General features: G+C 41.3%; 1 protein-coding gene and 1 pseudogene across 9 annotated transcripts in view; one reads left to right on the top strand and one right to left on the bottom strand.

Moving 5' to 3' along the window:
* Positions 1-16,823: 16,823 nt before the first annotated feature.
* Positions 16,824-17,404, top strand: LOC112401636 (ferritin heavy chain pseudogene; annotated as a pseudogene).
* A 470-nt stretch (positions 17,405-17,874) lies between these two features.
* The window catches only part of UTRN (utrophin), a 550,217-nt gene continuing 545,231 nt past the window's right edge, over positions 17,875-22,860 (bottom strand). For all 9 annotated transcript variants that reach the window (XM_024747877.1, XM_024747875.1, XM_024747874.1 and 6 more), the window contains 2 exons: positions 22,223-22,245; positions 17,875-19,871 (listed from right to left, as the gene is read on the bottom strand). In XM_024747877.1, coding sequence (XP_024603645.1) covers positions 19,863-19,871; positions 22,223-22,245 — 32 coding nt within the window. In that variant the 3' untranslated portion in view covers positions 17,875-19,862. The remainder of the gene's footprint in view (positions 19,872-22,222; positions 22,246-22,860) is intronic.

Raw genomic sequence — 22,860 nt, 5'->3', positions numbered from 1 at the left:
AAATTTAAATACAGACCTGCTCTTGGAGTTTAAAAGAGAAAGGTGCGATGACTACACAGAATATGGCAATATTCCTGCTCTGTCTCAAGATCTCTGGTGATGGAACCAAAGATAGAGCCAGCCTAAGAGCAACCTGGTTGTAGGCTAGGCATGCCCAGGACAGCTGTCAAGAGCCAAAAGGTTCTGCCGGGCAGGCCACACAAAGTGTCTCTGAATAGAATCTGGAGAGGGAAATAAGAAAGAGAGCCAGTGGGTAGGTACTGAAAAGAATAGAAATAAAATATAAAAAGACAAGCGGAGGGGCCTCCCTGGTGGCTCAGTGCTTGAGAGTCCGCCTGCCGATGCAGGGGACACAGGTATGTGCCCCGGTCCGGGAAGATCCCACATGCCGCGGAGCGGCTGGGCCCGTGAGCCACGGCCGCTAAGCCTGCACGTCCGGAGCCTGTGCTCCGCAACGGGAGAGGCCACAACAGTGAGAGGCCCGCGTACCGCAAAAAAAAAAAAAAAAAAAGACAAGTGGAGACCAAAATAAGTAGCATAGTCACAGGGGTTAGCTGGGTTATGGAGTGGCTGTGAATCTTCAAGCACAGCTGTTCTGTGTTCCTTGGATAGTTCAATCTCTCTTCACGCCACTGATCTCATCATAGCTCCACTGCTGGAGGTGGCTGTAATATCCTGATCAGCACGGAGCTTACACCAATACACCCATTCCATTACTATTCATTGTTGTGCTTGACTCTCAGCCTGATAAAAACTTAGAAGCAGAGTGCAGTGCAGTGGATATTGTTAGTCACTACTTGACATCTATTCCCACTTGCAGCCTTCTTTATTTATAGAAAACCAAAATTTGAAAGGAAATTGTCCAGGGAGGCTCCTGAGGAGTTTTCTGGTTCCCAAGAAAAAGCTAAAGGAAAATACACTTCTTTTCTTCTGGTTGCTGGCATGTCTGAGAATGAAGTTGACGCTGAGGGAAGTAAAGAGAGTGGGAGGACAGACTGGGTCCCTGGTGACATACCTAAGCCATTAAATCAACATGAAGCCAACTCTCCTCCTGGACTTGCCAATACTCAAGACAAGAAAGTCTTTTATGTTTAAAACCCTTTTGAGTTGGGTTCCTATTACCATATAAAACCTGTAGCTGGAGTTTGGCATTTCTCCTTTTCAGTTGAAGATTTCTTAAAAATAAGATGATGGGAAAATTGAGGAGGCGGGCAGGGAGGGCAACACTGGAGTTTTCCTATGATGGGGGAAAATTTCCAACACGGACCCTGGCATCCCACCTCTGGGCCTGGCACTTTATCCCCACTGTGCCAAGAAACAAAAGTCAGCTTTCTGGTCCATATCCTGTCCTTTGGCCTGAGGCTCCAGGGCAAGCACCAGAGTTGGAGGCCTAATGCACAGGGACCCCTCAGGGAGGACCAATGTACACCTACATCCCTCCTGGTACCTGGCCATCTACCTAGATCTCCAATCCTGAGACTTACGGTAGGGACCATGTTAAATTCAAATGACATGAGAGCCCAGAGAAAGGGAACATTTCAAGGTCTCTTTGTCATTTACACTTTAGTTTGAATGATTTTGAGATGTCTTCTTTAAATTGAGCTTTCATATGGGAGAGAGAAAAATCAAAAGGGAGAAGGGGAAGGAAACAGTTTCTGATAAAGGGAATGTATTAGTCTACTAGGGCTGCCATAACAAAATACCCAGATTGAGTGGCTTAAACATCTTAAATTTAATTTCTCACAGTTCTAGAGGCCAGAAGTCCAAGATCAAGGTTCTGTCAGGGTTGGTTTCTGGTGAGCCCTCTCTTCCCAGCTTCTCTCTCTATCCTTACATGGCCTCTTCTCTGCGCATGAGTGGGGAAAGAGAGCTCTCTAGTGTCTTACTCTTCTTATGAGGACAGGAGTCCTAGCGGATTGAAGCCCCACCCTCATGACCTCATTTAATTTTATTATCTTCTTATAGGCCATATCTCCAAATATAGTCACACTGGAAGTTAGGGCTTCAACATATGAATTTTGAGAGAACACAGTTCCGTCCGTAACAGCTTGGAATCAGATTTCTCCTACATGAGGCAACTTCAAAAAGTGGCCTTATCAAAACAGCCACAACTTTTCATAGCACAGATGATTTCTGAGATAAAACCATACATGTGATCTTTATAGCTTAAAAATGTCTTTAGAATCATTATCTTATTAGGTTCCTAAAACCCTGAGAAAGAGGCAAGTCAGGTAGCCTCATCCTCACTTCGAGCTGAAGGAACAGGTTCGCAGAGAAGAGCTGGCCTTGGAAATGTCTTTGGCTGGGGAGGGGTAGAGTTGGGACTGGAGTCTGCAGTCTCTGCCTTAGTGGTAGGGGGAGTAGAAAGGGGGGTGGATAATGGTGATAAAAGGGAATAATCAGAGAGAGAGAAAGAGGAGAGAGATCTGGCACCAAGCAGGGCAATAGTGTGACTTGAACTAGAGGCTATGATTAGCTCAGCCCTCTGCACCTGTCAAACAAAAGAAAGAAGTGGCTCAAGGCCCAGAATGTCTCTGATGTAAGGGAGATGCGGACAGCACTAGAAACACCCAACCTGGCTTATCTACGGTATCACCTTGTAATACACATGAAGGAAAACTTGGAGTTCTACTAAAAAAAAGTTGTCATTCCCAAACCTTACTTCATGACATTCTTTTTTTTTTTTTTTTTTTTGCAGTACGTGGGCCTCTCACTGCTGTGGCCTCTCCTGTTGCGGGGCACAGGCTCCAGACACGCAGGCTCAGCGGCTATGGCTCACGGGCCCAGCCGCTCTGCGGCATGCGTGTTCCTCCCAGACCGGGGCACAAACTCGTGTCCCCTGCATCGGCAGGCAGACTCTCAACCACTGCGCCACCAGGGAAGCCCCTTCATGACATTCTTGCCTCACTGGAGGCAAGAACACCCTCTGAAATGGAGATCCCATCTTAAAGAAAAGTTATATGTCTCCGTTGCTACTCTATGTTTCATGTTATATTTCTCGTCCCCTTTTACAGTTACACTTCTTAAATGAGTTAATACAGATCACTTCCGATGATCCCCTTATTCAGTTAGTCATAACTGGATGACCCCCCTGTGATTTGCATATACCTTCAGTACCCTACTAAAAATGTACTCTTAAAGTTTCTAATGATCTCCTAATCAACTGTCACATCTTTTCTTGATCTATAAGTTCTTTAAATGTATTGGATATCTACTCTTTCATATCTATACTTTCTCCTTCAAAAAATTTGTGTACTGGGCTTCCCTGGTGGCGCAGTGATTGACAGTCCGCCTGCCGATGCAGGGGACATGGGTTTGTGCCCTGGTCCGGGAAGATCCCACATGCCGCGGAGTGGCTGGGCCCGTGAGCCATGGCCGCTGAGCCTGCGCGTCCAGAGCCTGTGCTCCGCAACGGGAGAGGCCACAACAGTGAGAGGCCCGCGTAACGCAAAAAAAAAAAAAAAAAAATTTGTGTACCCACGTATTTCTCAACTACAAATCCCTAGTCTTAACCTTGTTGCTTTTGCCTCAGTTTGAAATATTCAACTGCATGGTTTTAATATCTTTGGTTCTCTTGTTGATTTAGTGAGTTACATAGAATTTTTGAAATGTGTTCATTTTATTTTTGTATGAGAGTCATGATTTTAACTTTTTAATAAAATTAAAACAATTATTTTCTATCTCTATGGGCCCTCAGAGAGCTCTAAAAACATCTATAAACTATAAGTTGTTAATATTACTATATTTGTTATAATTTGTTAATGTAACTCTCACAGCCTCAGTTGATTTTATTAAAGAAGTTCCAAGGTAATATTTGAGGCCCCAAACGTTCAGAAGAAACGTGGTGATCTGTGTTTCAGTGCAATCTGACTCTCTCCTACAGTAGGGGCTGTCAAACTTGAACCTGTATCAGAATCATTATTAGGGTTTGTTGAAACAAGATTTCCAGGACCAATCCCAGAGCTTTGAGTCACTAGGTCTGAAGTGGGGCCCAAGAATTTGTGTTCTAACAAGTTCCCAGGGACAGTGATGCTGATGGTCCGGGGACAACACCTGGAGAGCCACTATCTGAAAGCAAGCCTAAATTTATTGATTACATTGCTTAGAAAGATCATCTAATATTGGTCTAAAGAGTCCACTTAATCAATAATAGCTCTTTTCTTTCCCATAAATTTGACAACCATTTTCTCCTTTAATTAAAGTTTACTGGGACTTCTCTTAAATATCCCACCTGCTTCACTAAAATTTTTTATATCCAAAAGTAAGTCAAACATATTTGTGCATTTTGTTTTTAGTTTGATTTGGTAAAATAAGACTACCCTTCCTACCCCTCACCCCACCTCTCACCCCTGGCAAAATATATTACCTATTCTGTTCCTTTCCCTTAACATGAGGCTTTCTTGGGCTCAAAATATAAAAATCACAGCGTAATTTTCAATAAATGTTTGTATGATGTGTAAGATAAAGATAGAATGAAGATGTTTACTTAAACCCGATGAACTCTATGCTCACTGGTTGATTTTAATATTGATATTGCTAAGTTTGCAGTCCATTTTTATCAATAATATGACAATTGCATATGCAACTGGGGTACTGACATTTTGTGTATATGCAATATTCTAAGAAGTATGAAAATATATCTACATAATCTATGCCTGCACAGCTGTTTCTGTTAATGTTATTTTACTGTTAGGTTGTCTTCACTAACATAACTTTAGCATTTCACTGTCTTTATCAACATGGTTTTGCTATTCCAAGAATCTCTTGCCCAGGAAGATAAAAGTTGCAAATAACTTCATTGTTTACTCCAGGAACTTCCCAAACACCATTTAAATGAATATCAAACTGTTCAACTCTTCAATAAATAGCATCAAACATCTGTTTACTCCTCACAGCTCTTTAAAACCCCTGCCTTAAAATCCTTTCCTTGTTGGGTCTACAAATCCTCAACTATTATATCATGATATTGATACTTATCCAAACCTAATCAAACACCTGTATTAAAAGACCTACCTTAAACCTGACTCCAAACGCTCATATAGATCCCCATCCAAGACTCTCTTAAGCAGTGCTCTCTTTCATCATAGTAAAAATAAACTCAGCTTTGTCTTATCAATAGGTTATTTTAGTGTTTGTTTGTTTGTTTTTTCCAGGGAGCCAGTGTTTGACAGTGTTGGAGTTCCTATCAACAACCATTCTAGATCTCCTTACTGTAGTAGCCCAAAACCCTTGACTAGGGCACTGCTACTCTGAGTCCCCTTGCCCTCCTGCCAGGGAAACTTGTTAGAAATGCACATTCTTAACCCTGCCCCACCCCCAAAACTACTCAGTTGGGAAAAAAAAAAAAAAAAAAAAACTCTGGTGGTGAGCTTCCAAAATGCTGAGATTAACTTCTAGGAAAAAGGAACCCATTTTAGGAATTCTTTATTGTCTGCTTATATTTGAAAAATATATATATATATTCTTGGTGCAAACTGCCTTATTACAACTACTTGTTTCTATCTGTCCTTGTCATTTTGGTTGTACATCTATAAGAGGAAAGTTCATAGAGAAAAGGAGGAACATACGGTATTTGTCTTTCTCTTTCTGAGTTACTTCACTCTGTATGACAGACTCTAGGTCCATCCACCTCATTACAAACAGCTCAATTTCATTTCTTTTTATGGCTGAGTAATATACCATTGTATATATGTGCCACATCTTCTTTATCCATTTAAGAAAAAAAAATGTCATGAAGAACCTAGGGGTAAGACAGGAATAAAGACACAGACCTACTAGAGAATGGACTTGAGGATATGGGGAGGGGGAAGGGTAAGCTGTGACAAAGTGAGAGAGTGGCATGGACATATATACACTACCAAACGTAAAATAGATAGCTAGTGGGAAGCAGCCACATGGCACAGGGAGATCAGCTCGGTGCTTTGTGATCACCTAGAGGGGTGGGATAGGGAGGGTGGGAGGGAGGGCGATGCAAGAGGGAAGAGATATGGGAACATATGTATATGTATAACTGATTCACTTTGCTATAAAGCAGAAACTAACACACGATTGTAAAGCAATTATACTCCAATAAAGACGTTAAAAAAAAAAAAAGGAGGAACAGAGGTCCCAATAACTCCCTTCATCAAACTGGCCCTAAGAAACTGAGAAGTTCAGTGGTTTCTTACCAGAACTCATCCTTTGAACAAACTGTCCTGGTCCCTTACCAAATCTAGGAGGACTTTCCTCAGTCTTCATTTGTTTTGCCCATGGGAGTCCAGTTTGGGAAAGATTTCTCCAAGCTCTTCCATCCTCTGTGATTGATCAGAGGTGGCCTGGCCATTAGGCTGTGGGGCTAGAATCACGCGGTTCACAAACCACCCTCTCTGACTAACTGTTCCCAGACTCCTATGGGTTTATCTCCGTCCATATTTATAACTGCATTCCCTCTGGGTCAGTTATCTAGTTCCACATTTTTACCACTACAACTGCAAATCATGAGCTTAGCTTTCTAAATGACATAATTCATCAAGGATAATTTAGAATTACAGTAATCACTCTGGGGAAACTTTCTGATATAATCGAAAGCGTTCATTTGAGAGTCACCTTCGAACCAAAAAGGGAATAAAATTTCAAATATCCAATTTTTGCAAATTTTGATTAGCATAAGGAAGTTGTTAAAAGAAATTCAGATCCGAAGTTGTTTCCTTAAAAAAATTCTCCACCAGGGTTTCCCTGGTGGCGCAGTGGTTAAAGAGTCCACCTGCCGATGCAGGGGACACGGGTTCGTGCCCCGGTCCGGGAGGATCCCACATACCACAGAGTGGCTGGGCCTGTGAGCCATGGCCACCGAGCCTGCGCGTCCGGAGCCTGTGCTCCGCAACGGGAGAGGCCACAACAGTGAGAGGCCTGCGTACCGCGAAAAAAAAAAAAAAAAATTCTCCACCAAAGCAAATGTGAAAAACATAAAACTATCTCCCTTTTTGATTCCCTCAAATTACAAAATGAACCTACTAGTCTTTATCCTATGATTCTTTTCTACCATACTATACAGCTTCACTTCTCTCTACTCCTGCTCGCTCTCTGGCACTCTCCCCTTCCGGCCTAGCTGGACAGAAACCCCCAAAGCTCAGTTAACTCTTTAAACTGCCCTCAGAACAGGAAAAACCTCTTGTGGTTGGTCTCACCAACCACAAGACCTCTTGCTAAGGTCTCACTATGAGTTGAAAGCCACTGTCAAATAGTTTCCAAAGTCTATATAAGATAGAAACAAATTTGCAGAGAAACGTAGGATAACTTTAGAAACCAATAATCCAGGGCTTCCAGATATACAACAATTAATTAATACATTATGGAAACTCAGGTGCAGAAAATTAAGAGAATAAGGCAGAATCGGAAGATCACAAGGGTAACTGAATAGAGTTCTAATTAAAAAGGGATCTAGAGAGGTTTAGAAGAGCTTGAAATATTGAGCACAGTCTTTTGGTGGCTATCCCCACAGACTTTCCTATGAAAATAGAATGGACTATGATATAGTCTTGTAGCAAAGCATGGATAAGTTCATTTGATATTTCAAGGATAGGCTCTCTACTATTTAAGCAGAATTTAGGAGTAGATCCTGAGGCAGATGTGACCCCAGCTTTCTTCTCACCTTTTATCAATAGTCTTAAGCTACAAAGAGGGAATTTAATATGAAAGCAAAAACTAGAATGGGAAATAGCCTTTACCAGGCCTCAAATACCTTGCTGAATATTTTGAAAAAGGCTTGAAACAGAAACAGAGTAAGCCTCAGGATACACTTATTCCTTTACAGAAAAAAAAAAAAAAACCCAGCTAGATACTTCTGCCTCAGTCATTCTATATGGGAAAAGCCCATCTTCGGATGAACTCATGAGTAGTTACTGTAAACAAAAATGCATTGGAAAAAAATTATCTCGTGTTAGCCAAGAAACTACAGGAACAAAATGAAGTGAAAAGTCAGTAAAGGTGCTCCAAGGGGGAACTGAGCACCCAATTTCCTGTTTTACTTCTAAACTTACAAGTAGAAATTTCTCTAAATATTAAAGGGAAAACTTGCAAAATTTTTATTGATACAGGTAATGCAATATCCACCTGAAATCCTACCACTGTCATACAATCTCACTTCTGGAGTGAACTTTTAGAATATATCAAAACGCAGCACAGAACTATTAGAATACTCAGTGGTGGGTGTCTCTAACAATCCTGGCACGCCTTGTGTCCCAGCCATAACCATCACCCTCGGGTCTTTAACCGAGTAACATGTTTTCCTCCTTAATGATCACACACCTGGTAACTGATACGCAGTGGTTTACTGTGCAAATTGAATTGCCAAACTAAATATGCTAATAGTTCCTTTCTTAAAGTCCCTGAGGGCCTTCTATTCATCATAATGGCATAGCTAATTTGGACAGTGACTTACCAATGTCAGTATACCTAAACCAAGCTCACATTGCAAATCTCAGAGGCGCCAGACTTCTCGTGGGCAACATATTCTAGTAAGCTTACCGGGGCTGGGCCCATCAAGGTTAACACTGCCCCACCTAACCGTCAATTCAGATTTTCACAACAGCCTCTGAGAGTTAAAGACGGACTACAAACAACAGCCAAAATAGAGAAAGGACTCATCTTACCTTGCAGCACGCCGAAGAACACTCGTATCGCTCCTGTTAATGATCCACCGGAAACGAAATGGGTCCCGCCTAGGCCAGTTCCGCCTAGCTCGGCTCCGCCAAGCGCGGGTTCCGCCTAGCCAAGGTTCCGCCTAGCCCTGGTCAAAAATATTTTGGAAAAAAAAAAGTCCATAAAGCTCCAAAATCTGAAACTTGAATTTATCACGTACTGGCAACTATTTATACAGCATTTACATTGCGTTAAGTATTGTCATAATCTAAAGATGATTTAAAGTATACAGAAATATAGTATTTGCAAGCACTATACCATTTTGTGTAAGACACTTGAGCATCCCTGGATTTTGGTATCCACGAGGTCCCGCAGGATTACCCAGTGACAACTGTACGTACTTGTCCAGGACACGAGGATAGCTATTCCCTGCTTCCCTGTAGTACCAAGGCCAAATATTATTTTCTTTTTGGTGGCTCCTGAAGCTAAAATTCTACAGTAGTAAATCCGTGTTCTGCTTCTTTTAGTGGTCCTTTAGGTCAAAATAATCAATATTTGTTTACGTTCTCCTGGAAAAATCAAAAATATACTTGGACTGCTATGGCCAAAAGTGTTATTGAAGTACCCTCCTATTCTTCATACGTTTTCAACCACAACCTCAAGGATCTAAACTTCCTTGTGATTCTATTCTTATCTAGTATGTGGATGACCTTTTGTTGTGTTCTTAAGATGGGGCATACACCCTGAGAAAACCATAATTCAAAAAGAGACATGTACCATAACGTTCATTGCAGCACTATGTACAATAGCCAGGACATGGAAGCAAGCTAAATGTCCATTGACAGATGAATGGATAAAGAAGATGTAGCACATATATACAATGGAATATTACTCAGCCATAAAAAGAAACAAAATTGAGTTATTTGTAGTGAGGTGGATGGACCTAGAGTCTGCCATACAGAGTGAAGTAAGTCAGAAAGAGAAAAACAAATACGATATGCTAACGCATATATATATAATCTAAAAAAAGAAAATGGTACTGATGAACCTAGTGGCAGGGCAGGAATAAAGACATAGACATAGAGAATGGAGTTGAGGATATGGAGGGGGAGGGGGAAGCTGGGGCGAAGTGAGAGAGTGGCATCGACATACATACACTACCAAATGTAAAATAGATAGCTAGTGGGAAACAGCAGCATAGCACAGGGAGATCAGCTCAGTGCCTTGCAAAGACCTAGAGGGGTGGGAGGGAGGTTCAAGAGGGAGGGGATATGGGGCCATATGTATGCATATGGCTGATTCACTTTGTCATACAACAGAAACTAACAGAGTATTATGATGCAATTATATACCAATAAAGATCCATTAAAAAAAAAAAAAGATGGGGTGAGCTCTAAGATTGATTCCATCTATCTGCTTACTGTTTTAGCTCAGAGAGGGCACGAGGTCTTCAAGAAGTTACAATTTTGTCAAAGCAACAAACTAGGTTTCATGTAGATAACAAATCTAGAACATGACTTATCCCAAGGAGGTAAATTTCTTTCACTTATCAGATGTGGCTTTTCAAAACTTTATCAGGCCATTAGTTGAGAGACATATAAGAGAATTCCTGGATCTGACTAGCACTGCAGTTCCTACTTTTTCGCAGTCTCCATGTCACTGTACGACTGTGCTCTACAGCAGGTTCCCACTAGCTATCTCTTTTACACGTGGTAGTGTAGTGTATGTCAGTCTCAATCTCCCAATTCACCCCACCTCCCCTCCCCCCACGGTGTCCACACATCCATTCTCTACGTCTGCATCTCTATTCCTGCCCTGCAAATAGGTCCATCTGTACCATTTTTCTAGATTCCACGTATATGCGTTAATATACAATATTTGTTTTTCTCTTTCTGACTTACTTCACTCTGTATGACAGACGCTAGGTCCATCCACGTCTCTACAAATGACCCAATTTCGTTCCTTTTATGGTGGAGTAATATTCTATTATATATATGTACCACAACTTCTTTATCCATTCCTCTGTTGATGGACACTTAGGCTGCTTCCATGTCTTGGCTATTGTAAATAGTGCTGCAATGCACATTGGGGTGCATGTATCTTTTTGAATTATGGTTTTCTCTGGGTTAACTTGTTTTTTAGGGTCTCATTTAAACTTGACAGTCCCTCATGTTGCACATTCTTTGTTTTGAAAACAAAAAGTACCTCTCTGCAAGTAGACTTACCTTCTAGGAAATTCTATATTTTTCTCCCTCACATATTTCTGTACATCATTGTAATGCTTTGAATCCCACTACTCTTCTTCCATCATCTTTAAGAAGAAGGCACTTATGACTGTCTAACCTTTGTAAACTATCTAGGCCCTTCAATAGATAGGCTAGAAACTAGTTTAGAAAATCAAGACTTAGTTTTGATTGTTGATACTACATATCTTAACACTGAAACAGGAAAATATCAGGTGGTTCAAAATAGAGCTGCCATGTAATATGGTCCTCTAAAAGGGACAGGAGCTATTTTAGAAAAAGGGTGTTGCAATTACATCTCTCTAGACCTCTCTGGTATCTAAAATATTACTGAGATCCAGTATGCAAAGAAATTATGAATTTGAAGACTTTTGCTAATAACCCCATAGCTAATTCTGCAGGCTCTTCAAATGGGTGATTGTATTTATTCTCTTGGCTTAGTTTGGGTACTTGTGGCTCCTGAGAAGTGGAATGCAAACTCTGATTTGTCTGCGTTGCGGTGTTCAGATCTGTGATCCCCAGAGTTTTGCATACTGTGTGTAGCTGCTGTCACATTTAATGATCCAACAAATGTCTCCAACAAAAAGAACAGGAAAGCCTGACACTCATGGCAGCTGAAAAACCACCCCAGAAACATGATACTTGATTGTAATAAATTGACGTGAAGTTGTGGCTTGATCATGTTTCCAGATATTAATGGTCTATCCTTCAGCTCAGGCTGAAGAAGCTGAGAACAGAGAGCATATACGCTCACTCAACTTTGTCTACAATGTCATGAATTGAGAATTCCATTGTCCTCACTAACATAGCTTTGGTATTCCTCTGTCTTCATCATCATTACTTTATTATAACTTCCTTGTTCCAGAAACTTCCTGAAAAACCCATGTATATGCACATCATACTGTTCAGTTCTCTCTTCAACAGATCGTATCAGACAACTCACATTCGCATTCACAGTGCTCATTTCCAAACATTGCTATCTACAACTCCTTTGTTATCAATAGTATGTGGGAAACGAATTTAATAATCAGTACATGTCTCAAAACACTGAAGAAATAGATTAGAGAATAATTCAAACAGATTGTGACAATCTAGAACATTGTTTTGCTACTTAAAAAAATATGAATAGGGCTTCCCTGGTGGCACAGTGGTTGGGAGGCCACCTGCCGATGCAGGGGACACGGGTTCGTGCCCCGGTCCGGGAGGATCCCACGTGCCGCGGAGCGGCTGGGCCCGTGAGCCATGGCCGCTGAGCCTGCGCGTCCGGAGCCTGTGCTCCACAAAGGGAGAGGCCACAGCAGTGAGAGGCCCGCGTAGCGCAAAAAAAAAAAAGAATAGATCCGGAGGAAAATATGACGGAGTTTTTACCTGCGTGCAGAAGAGCCAGATTGCAAAAGAAAGGGGCTTTGGGAAGAGAGAAAATATATGGTATTTATAGCTCCATTTAACATGGCAATCATATTGTTTTGTTTGTTTGTTTTGTTTTTGGTCACGTGGCATGTGGGATCTTAGTTCCCCAACCAGAGATTGAACCCGTGCCTCCTGCAATGGAAGCACGGAGTCTTAACCACTGGACCACCAGGGAAGTCCCAGCAGTCATATTATGATTGGATAATGTTTGGGTCAGTTTTAGCAGACAGCAGGAATTCCCATTATTAATTAAGCAAAGAAATAAACAAAAAATGGGATCTCAGGAACAATTTTTGGATACCCCAGCCATTCCTAGATCCTGTGGTTTTTGTAATACATGCCTGGTTTAGTAATGCCTGCTATGCATGGCTTGTTTAGGAAGACACGGATTTTAGAAATAGAAATTACTTTCCTCTGGAAATATAAATGTTTCCTGAATGGAGAACAGAGGGCAAACTGTCTTGACTCTTACCCATGCTTTAGCATATCTCTTTAATGATAGAAATATATTGGCTGTCACACAAGATTACTCCCTGTTTTAAAATCCTAAATTAATACTAATTGTTTTACTTTTCACTTGTCACTTTTCTAGACTTCATGGGCTCACCACCTAAATATATTTGCAAGATTAAAACCAATGACTAATTCAGCACCTCAAGTGTACATTACAGAATGTTTACAGGTAAGTGGCAAAAGAGTTCTGTTGCTAAATGCTTTAGAAATGCAGAGTGATACACAGGTAGGTTTCTTTACTTCAGGATTTCTCAAAGCTTTTATTATGTGCATGTGCATCGAGAACCTCCAAAGGGCCTTAGAGCATGCACTGTTTCTCAGAATTATTTAGTCAGGGAATCCTTTTAGTGGCGAAATCCTGCTACATCCATTGCATTTTTAGCGATCATCATGATGTCTTCTTTGGATTCCGACATCACAAACAAGCACATTGAAACATCACAGTGAAATTATTGGGATATGGTTCTATAGGTGGTGGTTAATTCTCACATTGTTTTCCTTGAGCTGTATCCCTATATTTGGATATACATCCTGTGGGGATCTAGAGTGCACTACGAGTTCTTTTGTTTATAAATTTATTTATTTGTTTATTTATTTATTTTTGGCTGCGTTGGGTCTTCGTTACTGCGCTTGGGCTTTTCTCTAGTTGCGGCGAGCGGCGGCTACTCTTTGTTGCGGTACGCGGGCTTATTGCTGTGGCTTCTCTTGTTGCAGAGCATGGGCTCTAGGAGGACAGGCTTCAGTACTTGAGGCACGTGGGCTCAGTAGTTGTGGCTTGCAGGCTCTAGAGCGCAGGCTCAGTATTTGTGGCGCACGGGCTTTGTTGCTCTGCAGCATGTGGGATCTTCCCGGACCGGGGCTCGAACCCGTGTCTCCTGCATTGGCAGGCAGATTCTTAACCACTGCGCCACCAGGGAAGCCCTACAAGCTCTTATAAGGACCTGCTAATCTTCCTTCCAGCTCCCATTACTATTATCATACCCTCTTGCTTATCATTGGGCTGAACCATTAGATTAGGCAGGTAGGGATTTGTTCCCTAACTAACTCTGTTTTCTGCAACTTGAACAATACCTTGCCTGCCACTTGGATATTTTGTTTCCAATTCAGTTATAGCCACTAAATTTCAAGTCAAGGCAGAATTTTGATCTGTGGTTAACATCCTCCAGTTAATCACAAGATTCCTCTTTACTTTAAAAATTTTTATTATTTCATTAATGACATTTTGGGGATATAGCACCCAGCATGTGTTTTGTTTTGTACTAAGCAGCCTCTTATATTGGACATCATTACCAATATTAACCTGCATGGTCGGGGTGGGAGTGGGGAGAGAACAGGATACATGAGGATTATTTGGGGAAGGGCTGAGCTTTTGAAACTGCCCTCGCAGACATCCGAAGCAGCATAAATAGTTGTCCTCAGTTTGCTAAGGGGTAAACGTGGCTCATGAGATTCGTGGAGTGTAATGAACAAGACTATTCTAGATTTTGAAAGGCTCACTAGGGTCAGATTTATGCTAGAATGGCTAAATTCTTTCCAACAGTTTTATAATGTCATTTTATTTTACTTTATCTAAATTAAAAGAAAAAAATTGATTCGAAGTAAACAGTTAAAAATCAGTATTTTTATACTTTCAAAAAAATGTTTCTTAAGAAAGTATTATCAGGAACGAATTGTAATTACATCCCATGGCAGCCTGGGACCTCTTCTCGTTTAATTACAAATTCAACATTTGTGGTTTCTGGATTGACAACAAAGCAAGATGTGGGCAAATTGTCAATTAACTTTTTCTAATTACTCACGTACAAAATTCAAAACAGTACCAAAAAAATAAGCTATCTGTAAAGGAATAGCTGAACCCAAGCATACACTGCAAATATTCCCAAATTATGAAAACTATGTCACCAACCGGAATGCCTTCAAAATGCAAGATTAGTGCCAAGTTGGTAAGTTTAAACAAAGTGCAAATAAATTGCGTGTTTCTAGACAAATGCTTGCCAGGGTATGATATCACATGTATCTACTCATTTGGTCAATGTGAAGAACCTCCTGTGTATTGTGTATTCTTCCAGCTAACAGTTTAAACAAAACTTCTGAGCAGTTTATAATAATATCCCTTTTATTGTATTTCTCACCTATGCTTTTTTCTTTCTTTATTCTTTGTTTTTTCTAATTTTTATTATTTTAATAATTGTTTTATTTTTTCTAATTTTTTTCTAATTTTAGTACCAGTCCTTTTCTATCAGGAGGTCTTCTGCTTCTCCTAGGGTTTGGGGCAAAGACATGCTAAGTTTTCCTACCTGTGTTTCCTTCTGAAATTGGATTGATAGCCTGAGGAGGAGGGGCTGACCTTCTTGATCTTTGTTTTAAAAGAAGGCCTCGTAAAAAGGCTGCTTTCTTCCCATTCCATTGAGGCAGTGGACATCATGCCCAAGGAAATGGACATGTTAGTATTCTGGCCCATGTCCTCTGCTTTGCCTCTCTCTAAGTTTATAAGGTGAAACCTGATGGCTTCTCCCCTTAGCTACACCCTTTGTCCTGTGACTCCACAGTCTGTCTCACAAAAGAGGTGGAATCTACTCCCCATTCCTAGCCTTATAACTTGCTTTGACCAACAGAATTCAGTAGAAGTGATGATGCACCAGTTCTCAGCAAAGCCCATCTGCAGTCCCACAAGTCTATCATTGCACAAAAACACACCCAGTTAGTTGGGTTGCTAGTGGATGAAAGAACCCCGCCTAGGTGCCAGTCATGAGTCTAGCCATCCCAACAGCCGGTCAACTCCAGACATGTGAGCAAGTCCAGTTGGGATCAGAAGAGTCCTGCCCAGATCAGCTGAACCTCACATCCCATGAGCTACATAAATGATTATGAGGTTTTATGGCTGCTGTGTCACATTATAGTGGCAATAAATAACTAATACCACAGGTAGTGAATGTAATGTGATTGTGATGGGCTCCTGGCCTCCATCAAAGTCTCACTCTTGTTACTTAATTAACCCCACAAAAACACAAGCTGGTATCATATGTCAGTGAACTGTGGGGAGCCTACTTACAGTGTTAGGTGGTGTGGTATTAGTGGTTTCAACAAATTCTCAACGAGTGGATTAAGAAAGGCCCCTGAAAAAGTTGGTCTACTGAAACAGTTGAATGGTGGCGGTCCAGAGGGGTGGGGGAATATCCAAAAGCAAACTGGCTTACGCTTAGTATAAAAACAAGTTTTTCATTTGTTCTCAGCTCCGTTTTCAACTACCTACTACTCAACTGGTTCTTTAGGAATGCGTAATGTGGATATTACTTTGAGGTAGACAGGATGTTTTAAATGTATGTTTGTTGAAATGGATGGATTTTTAAAAAAATTTTCTTTACTTTGGCTGCATTGGGCCTTCGTTGCTGCGCGGGGGTCCTTCTCAAGTTGAGGCCAGAGGGGGTTACTCTTCGTTGCGGTGCACGGGCTTCTCATTGCGGTGGCTTCTTTTGCTGTGCAGCACGGGCTCTAGGCCCGCGGGCTTCAGTAGTCGTGGCGCACAAGCTCAGTAGTTGTGGCTCACGGGCTCTAGAGCACAGGTTTAATAGTTGCAGCGCACAGGTTTAGTTGCTCCGCGGCATGTGGGATCTTCCCGGACCAGGGCTCGAACCCAAGTCCCCTGCATTGGCAGGCGATTCTTAACCACTGCACCACCAGGGAAGCCCGATCGATTTTCTTTAACAAATTATATGTTTGGGGTTTTTTTCTGTTTCCTAGATAGCTCTGACTTTTAGAATCAAGTAACATGATTCTCAATGCTATTTCCCCTGGGGTAGCTTCCGAAATACACTAAATCTCCTACCAGAGTGGTAAAATCCAGTGCATATACAAAAAGTGCATTATTTAAGAGCATGAGGCTAAAAGTGGATTTGGAAGGGTAACCAACTAAATACCAATAGCACCTAAGCTATTAAAACAAAAGCTCAGACAGTCCTTGCGGAGAGTCACCGCGGTTTCCTGCTTCAACAGTGCTGGGACGGAAGCAGCGCTCACCTGCCGCTCCGGCCGCCCCAAGGTCCCCGCCGCCTCTCCTCGGCCGCCCGCCATGACGACCGTGTCCCCCTCCCAGGTGCGCCAGCACTACCACCAGGGCCCGGAGGCCGCCATCAGCCGCCAGATCGACCTGGAGCTCTACGCCTCCTGTGTCCACGTGTCCGTGTCACACTATTTGGACCACGATGATGTGGCTTTGAAGAACTTTGCCAAATACTTTCTTCCCCAATCTCGTGAGGAGAGGGAACATGCTGAGAAACTGACGAAGCTGTAGAACCAACGGGGTGGCCGAATCTTCCTTCAGGATATCAAGAAGCCAGACAGTGATGACTGGTAGAATGGGCTGAATGCAATGGAATGTGTGCTACACTTGTTAAAAAGTGTGAATCCGTCACTACTGGAACTGCACAAACTGGACATTGACAAAAATGACCCCTATTTGTGTAACTTCATTGAGACTCATTACCTGAATGAGGTGAAATCCACTGAAGAATTGGGTGGCCACATAAACCAACTTGCGCAAGATGGGGGCCCCCGAATCTGGCATGGCAGAGTATCTCTTTGACAAGCACACCCTGGGAAACAGTGATAATGAGAGCTAAGCCTTAGGCTGGCTTCCCATAGCCACAGGGATGACTTCCCTGCATCAAGGCAGTGCACGCGTGTTTGGGTTACCTTTACCTTTTCTATTAGTTGTACCAAAACATCTACAAGTTCTTTCCTTAGTACCATTCCTTCAAATAAAGTAATTTGGTACCCCCCCAAAAAAAAGAAAAACAAAAGCTCAATAGGTTTCATGTACATGTTTTTAACATCCAACGTTATTTATTCCCTATCAATAAGCCTTCTATCTGTAAAGGAAACTGAGAATTATATATATAAGAGGCAAGAGAGGAACACAGAGAAAGAGAGAGACAGTGAGAGTAAGAGAATGTATTAGTGTGTATGAGAGAAACTTCAGGAACACATGTAGATTTATAAGGATATAGGCTCTCTTTATATTTTATTTTCATAAATGTACATTCGAAGTTCAGAGTCTACCAGTGAACACTGCTGAAGAATATCAAAGTCATCTTGTGTTAAAATTACTTTTATTCAGGATGAAAAATACAGATATAACCAGATTAGATGATAGTCTATGATTAGTTCTTTACCACATATTTCAAAAGAACTACATACTTATTTCCCCTTGTTGTTACTGCAATATATTTCTTTATATTTATTATTCCTTAGAAGGTTACAATGTAGTGTTTTATGTAGCTTTTCCTTAATAGCAGATAGAGAACATGTTGCACACAATTACAGGCAGAAAAAAATTAATACATAACTTTTCAAAGTAAGGACAAGGAAGACACCAAATCTACAACTTGTAGTTCAGAGTTCAGGGAATTTTTTTTCTTTAAATAGGTGCTTTTACTGGGTATGATGTGGTCTGATAAAAGGTTTAGATTTTCCACACTGCAGTAGCATAAAGCTATTTCCAACACGATGGATGAAGACGGATCTGAGGTAGAAAGGTGGTCATGGCTTTCCTCTTATATAAAACAATTTTCTTCTTCTCAAAATAGCTCTGCTGCAAATAGACACCCTTGCCCCCCAACCCACCCAACCTATTCTAAAAGAGTAGGAATTTCTAACTTTAAGCCTCCTTCTGGCCAGATCCCAGTTAAAGAGAACTCAAAGTTAAAATGTCCTGATGTTTTAAAAGCATATATGCTTGAATCAAAACATTATTTTCACTTTTTTTGGTTTCTCTACATTTGGTAAATCACATAACATGTTTAAACTGAATCAAATACATGTTAAATCGGAAGCCGAACCAAATACCCAACTGAATGCACTCAAAGGTATAAGCCAGGGTGCCAGCATCTAAGCATTAATTTCATTCTTCTATAGAAGCAGTGATGTAGGCTTTTGATGAACATTGTTCCCAAATGTATTGATCAAATGAAGGGTAATTAAATGGCTGTTCATTCATTCAAAAGGTTAAAATGAGACATTCATTAAATTTGTGTCTGCTTTCATAAGGAAAATAACCGGGGGCTTCAAGAGTCATAGAGGGTTTGAGTATACATAAACAACTGTAAAACTTTCTTCAAAGGGAACCAAAGACAGCCATGTGTTTCGGTATCACAATTAGGTAAATGTCTGCTGTGTACTGAATGATGAAAACCAAGACCTGGGAACTAGGAAAAGTTGGACCAAGTTTAGTTGCTGCGTCAAAATGAAAATATGCTTAAATGGGCAACCTTTGGTAAAATGATCTTTGAGATTATTATAATCCTGTCATATAGATCGGAACATGAAATAAATAAAGAAATCAAGACCAACTGATACAGAGCAGGGAAATAAAATGCAGGAAAAAAAATCCCAATAGAAATGCCATTTAGGCCCACAGGATTTTTATTGTGGTTATCCAAGTGATCGCTAAAGAAATAAGTGTACGACGTCAAATGAAGTTAAACAGGATACACAGAGCTGTAGTCTAATCCATAAACATATAATATTTGATTGAAATATATGAACTTATTAATTTGGCCATATCATGGAAACAAATAAAATCTATTTGGTCATGTGGCTGATGAATTATAAATAACCAAAACATAATGGTAAAAGAGTCAAAGAAACAAATGAAGTTATTGTACAAGGTTAATATGAAGGAATGTAAAAATGTAAAATTGTCTTCTAATTCTTATGCAATTTTTATGGTTATTAAAAAGAAGGTATCATATTAGAAAGCTCCCACCCACTTTCCCAATACTGTATACAGTATACAAATCAGTGACAAGTGTATTACCACTTCCAAATACCACTCTGTTCATTAATTTACAGTTGCATAGAAAGGGAAGAAGAAAACAATAATATATGATTATTATAAAAACAACATATCCTTTTCTCTTTGGATAGTCAGTGTTTTACTCCTTCAGTAGAACACAGTCAGCGCTCAACAGCATAATTCAAAGAGCCATGGAGCTTCTGATTAAATGGAACTTGAAATTGGCATTTGCTGAAAAGGGCAATACTGTGAGTTAAGAAACGTTGGTTGGCTAGATGAATACTTCACATTGCCTGTGGGAAGGGAAAACAGCACTGTCAGAACAACATTTACAGAAAACATTACAGGTAGCAGAGCTCTGTCAACTCTTAAAAAAAAATTAAAGTGCTTTTTTTCAGAACTAGACAAGCCCTAGTTTGCTTGGTTCAATGGGGACTCTTTACTCCCATGTGACTTTTGTTCCTGGGATGAGGTCCTTTGCTCTCATCCTGAAGTTACTTAGGCTGCTTTTTTATCCACTCAGCTGATATAGGGGAAATCTGGAAGACTTTTATTTTGCCCAGGCTGGAAACCAAGTGAAAATTGAGAAGACTTGTCTTTGTTTTTGCAGGAAGGTACCAATGTTCAGTGAATTAGACTGGTGTAAGCACCCTGTCTCTCCCTGAGGGTCTGTGGGAGGTCTCCTGCAGAGGCGGTACCCTTGACAATTCCAACTGGTCTCAGTCCGCAGCTGGGGTCCAGACTACAAGAACTCAAGACAGGAATTACAGTCCAAGGGTGTGCAGTGGTTCCAGTTAAAGGCTCAGGGCCAATGTACATAGGCAAGGGAGGACAGAAATCCAGGCCACACTCAGGGTAGTGGCAGCAACCTTTCGAAGAGAAGGTCAAACAGTTTGGTCCATCATCCTTAAAACCCATGTCCTCAAATTCTTCTCTGAATGCATCTTTCACTTGCATGCTCTAATGGATATCTGGATCTGCCCTGAAGACACAGCTTCAACCCAGGACTGTTTTTCATCCCTCACACTCCTCAGATACTGGATAGGTCCATACTGTGTTCTCCACAGCACTTTCTCCCTCTCCTCCCTAAAAATACCCAGCTTTGACTCTCTTGTCATCAGACTATACCACCCACTATGCAGTCATCTTCTGGTCCCTTGGTTCACGTCCCCTTACCTCTTGAAGAAAAAATGGCTCACTGTCACTCACTATTTTTAAATGTTCATGATTTCAGTGCTCACATAGATGATGCTTCCAAAATTCTGGCCTCTTAGTTCCTTGAGCTCCTCTCCTCTGAGAATCCGTCCTCACCCTTCTCAGCCACTCATTCAAAGTTGCAAATCTGGACCATCACCAATACCTGCGTCCCCTCCAACATTTCAATTTCAATCATCCCACTTTCTGACAACCCACCTGTACCTTTCCAGCTGACTTCCACTAGGACCCCAACTTCACCCATCCTTTGGTGCTACAACCCATTGATATTTGGTCTCCCATACCTAACGCATCCTCACTTCTCTTCCTACCAAACTCAGGTGCTTGTTCAATCATTATCGTCAACCCTTTGCCTCTTCCCTTGAACTGCTGTACTCTCTTGGCCAAACCACAACTTCAACTTTGGTTAAATGCAATACTTGGCCTACTCTGGTACTGTGCTCATGAACTTGAATGTTGCTGAAGGGCCACACATAGCCCTGCAGACAGGCCTCAGGTTAAATTCATGAGCGAGAAAGTGGTGGCCATTAATGCTGCCTGGCAGTCAGTCTATTTCTCTATCCATGTGCTCTCCTACGCTCCAAGCAGCTACTACACATGCTCCAGTCTCTCCTCACACCTCTGATGCTTCCTCGCCTTCCGCACTCTCTGCTGAAGCCCCTGCTTCTGACTCACTAAGACAACAGAAGCAGCCAGAAGGCTTTTACTCTCTGGGATGAGGTTCTTCCTTCTCACGAGCTCTCACACCCCATCCAGTAATCTACTTCATATGCCTTTGTTGTCCCTCCAGTTACTGAAGATGAACCACCTGTGCTTCTCCTTAAGCTCTCAGCCCCTCTTGCCATTTAGGCGGTAACACAATCAGAGGGTTCACTGTTTCGAAAAGATTCATAAACAAGTTCATGAGAGAAAGTGTTCTCCAAAGACTTACTGTGGTCTTGGGACACCTTGTTTCTAAGAGCACCTGGTAAAGAACATACTGACAGGCACATGGCTATAGCTGCCAACAGTTCTCAGCAGAATTTTAAATGAAAAATCAAAACCTTTTCCCCTCAAAGTAACAAAACCACCTTTGTGTACCGCTCCAGTCATTGCTTTTAAGTCTGTGATAGCTACCTTAAGTAGATACCTGGGAGAACAATGTCAGTCAAATCTATCCAGGGTAACTTTATATAGTACACATGAGGCCTTTAAAAAGCTGTTTGAATGCAAAAGGTCAAGCACTTGGCATTTTGGGCATTTGGAAGGACTGGCTTGGGAGGGGTCCCCCTCCCTGGACTGACAAACTGTTGTATTCAATCAACGAACATGTCAAGCAAGTTTACTTATTTACATGGGGAATAAAGTAGCACTAAAATCGATGGTAGCTAATCATTTACTCTAGGTTATAATCTGTAACACCTAAACCAATCAACCCATTAACTCTTACCTGTGGCCTGCTGGGGAGATTTGCTGAAAGAGAAAACAAAAGTAATCAGCTGAAGTTGGTACTGTGGTTCCCCCTTTCAGGCATGCAAAAGTGTGGACTGTACCATTCCCAGCTATTAAGTGGATGTTAATAAGAACAGGTTTGGGGATTTTTTTTTTTGCCTAGATGCTTTAACAGGGCTAGTTTCCCTAGTTAGCTTCTCATATCTCATGTGCTGTAAGATACAAAAATTCCACCCAAATATGCAAAAGATATGCCAGCTCTCTCAAATAAGTACACACTAAAGCATTCAGTGAGTAATTAGTTTTGCAAAAGAAATCTTAAAATTTCCTGCTGAAATCACGCCACATATTTAGTTTATGTATTAGAACAGAGCAAATTCTGTACATTCTACTGAACAGTACAGGTTCTGACCAAGAGGTCATTGGTGAAATGAAGGAGCCCGAATCTTTAGTTTCCGCCACCCTTACCCCAAAGGCTAGGAAGACGGTGGCGATGTGTTTGCAGGAAAGGTCTGGCCTAGTCCTCAGCACTCAGAAGTCTTCTAGGAACTTGGGCTAATTGTGCCTTCCATGTGCTCAGTTAAGAGCAACAGAGAACTTAGAATATGGTGTCTAATTTGCCTTTGCATCTGAGCA

This window comes from Neophocaena asiaeorientalis, unplaced genomic scaffold, assembly GCF_003031525.2.
Source record: "Neophocaena asiaeorientalis asiaeorientalis breed wild unplaced genomic scaffold, Neophocaena_asiaeorientalis_V1.1 scaffold123, whole genome shotgun sequence".
In the NCBI taxonomy this organism is placed as follows: Eukaryota; Metazoa; Chordata; class Mammalia; order Artiodactyla; family Phocoenidae; genus Neophocaena; species Neophocaena asiaeorientalis.
Note: the sequence above shows the minus strand (reverse complement) of the source record. Positions and strands in the feature narration are given on the sequence as shown.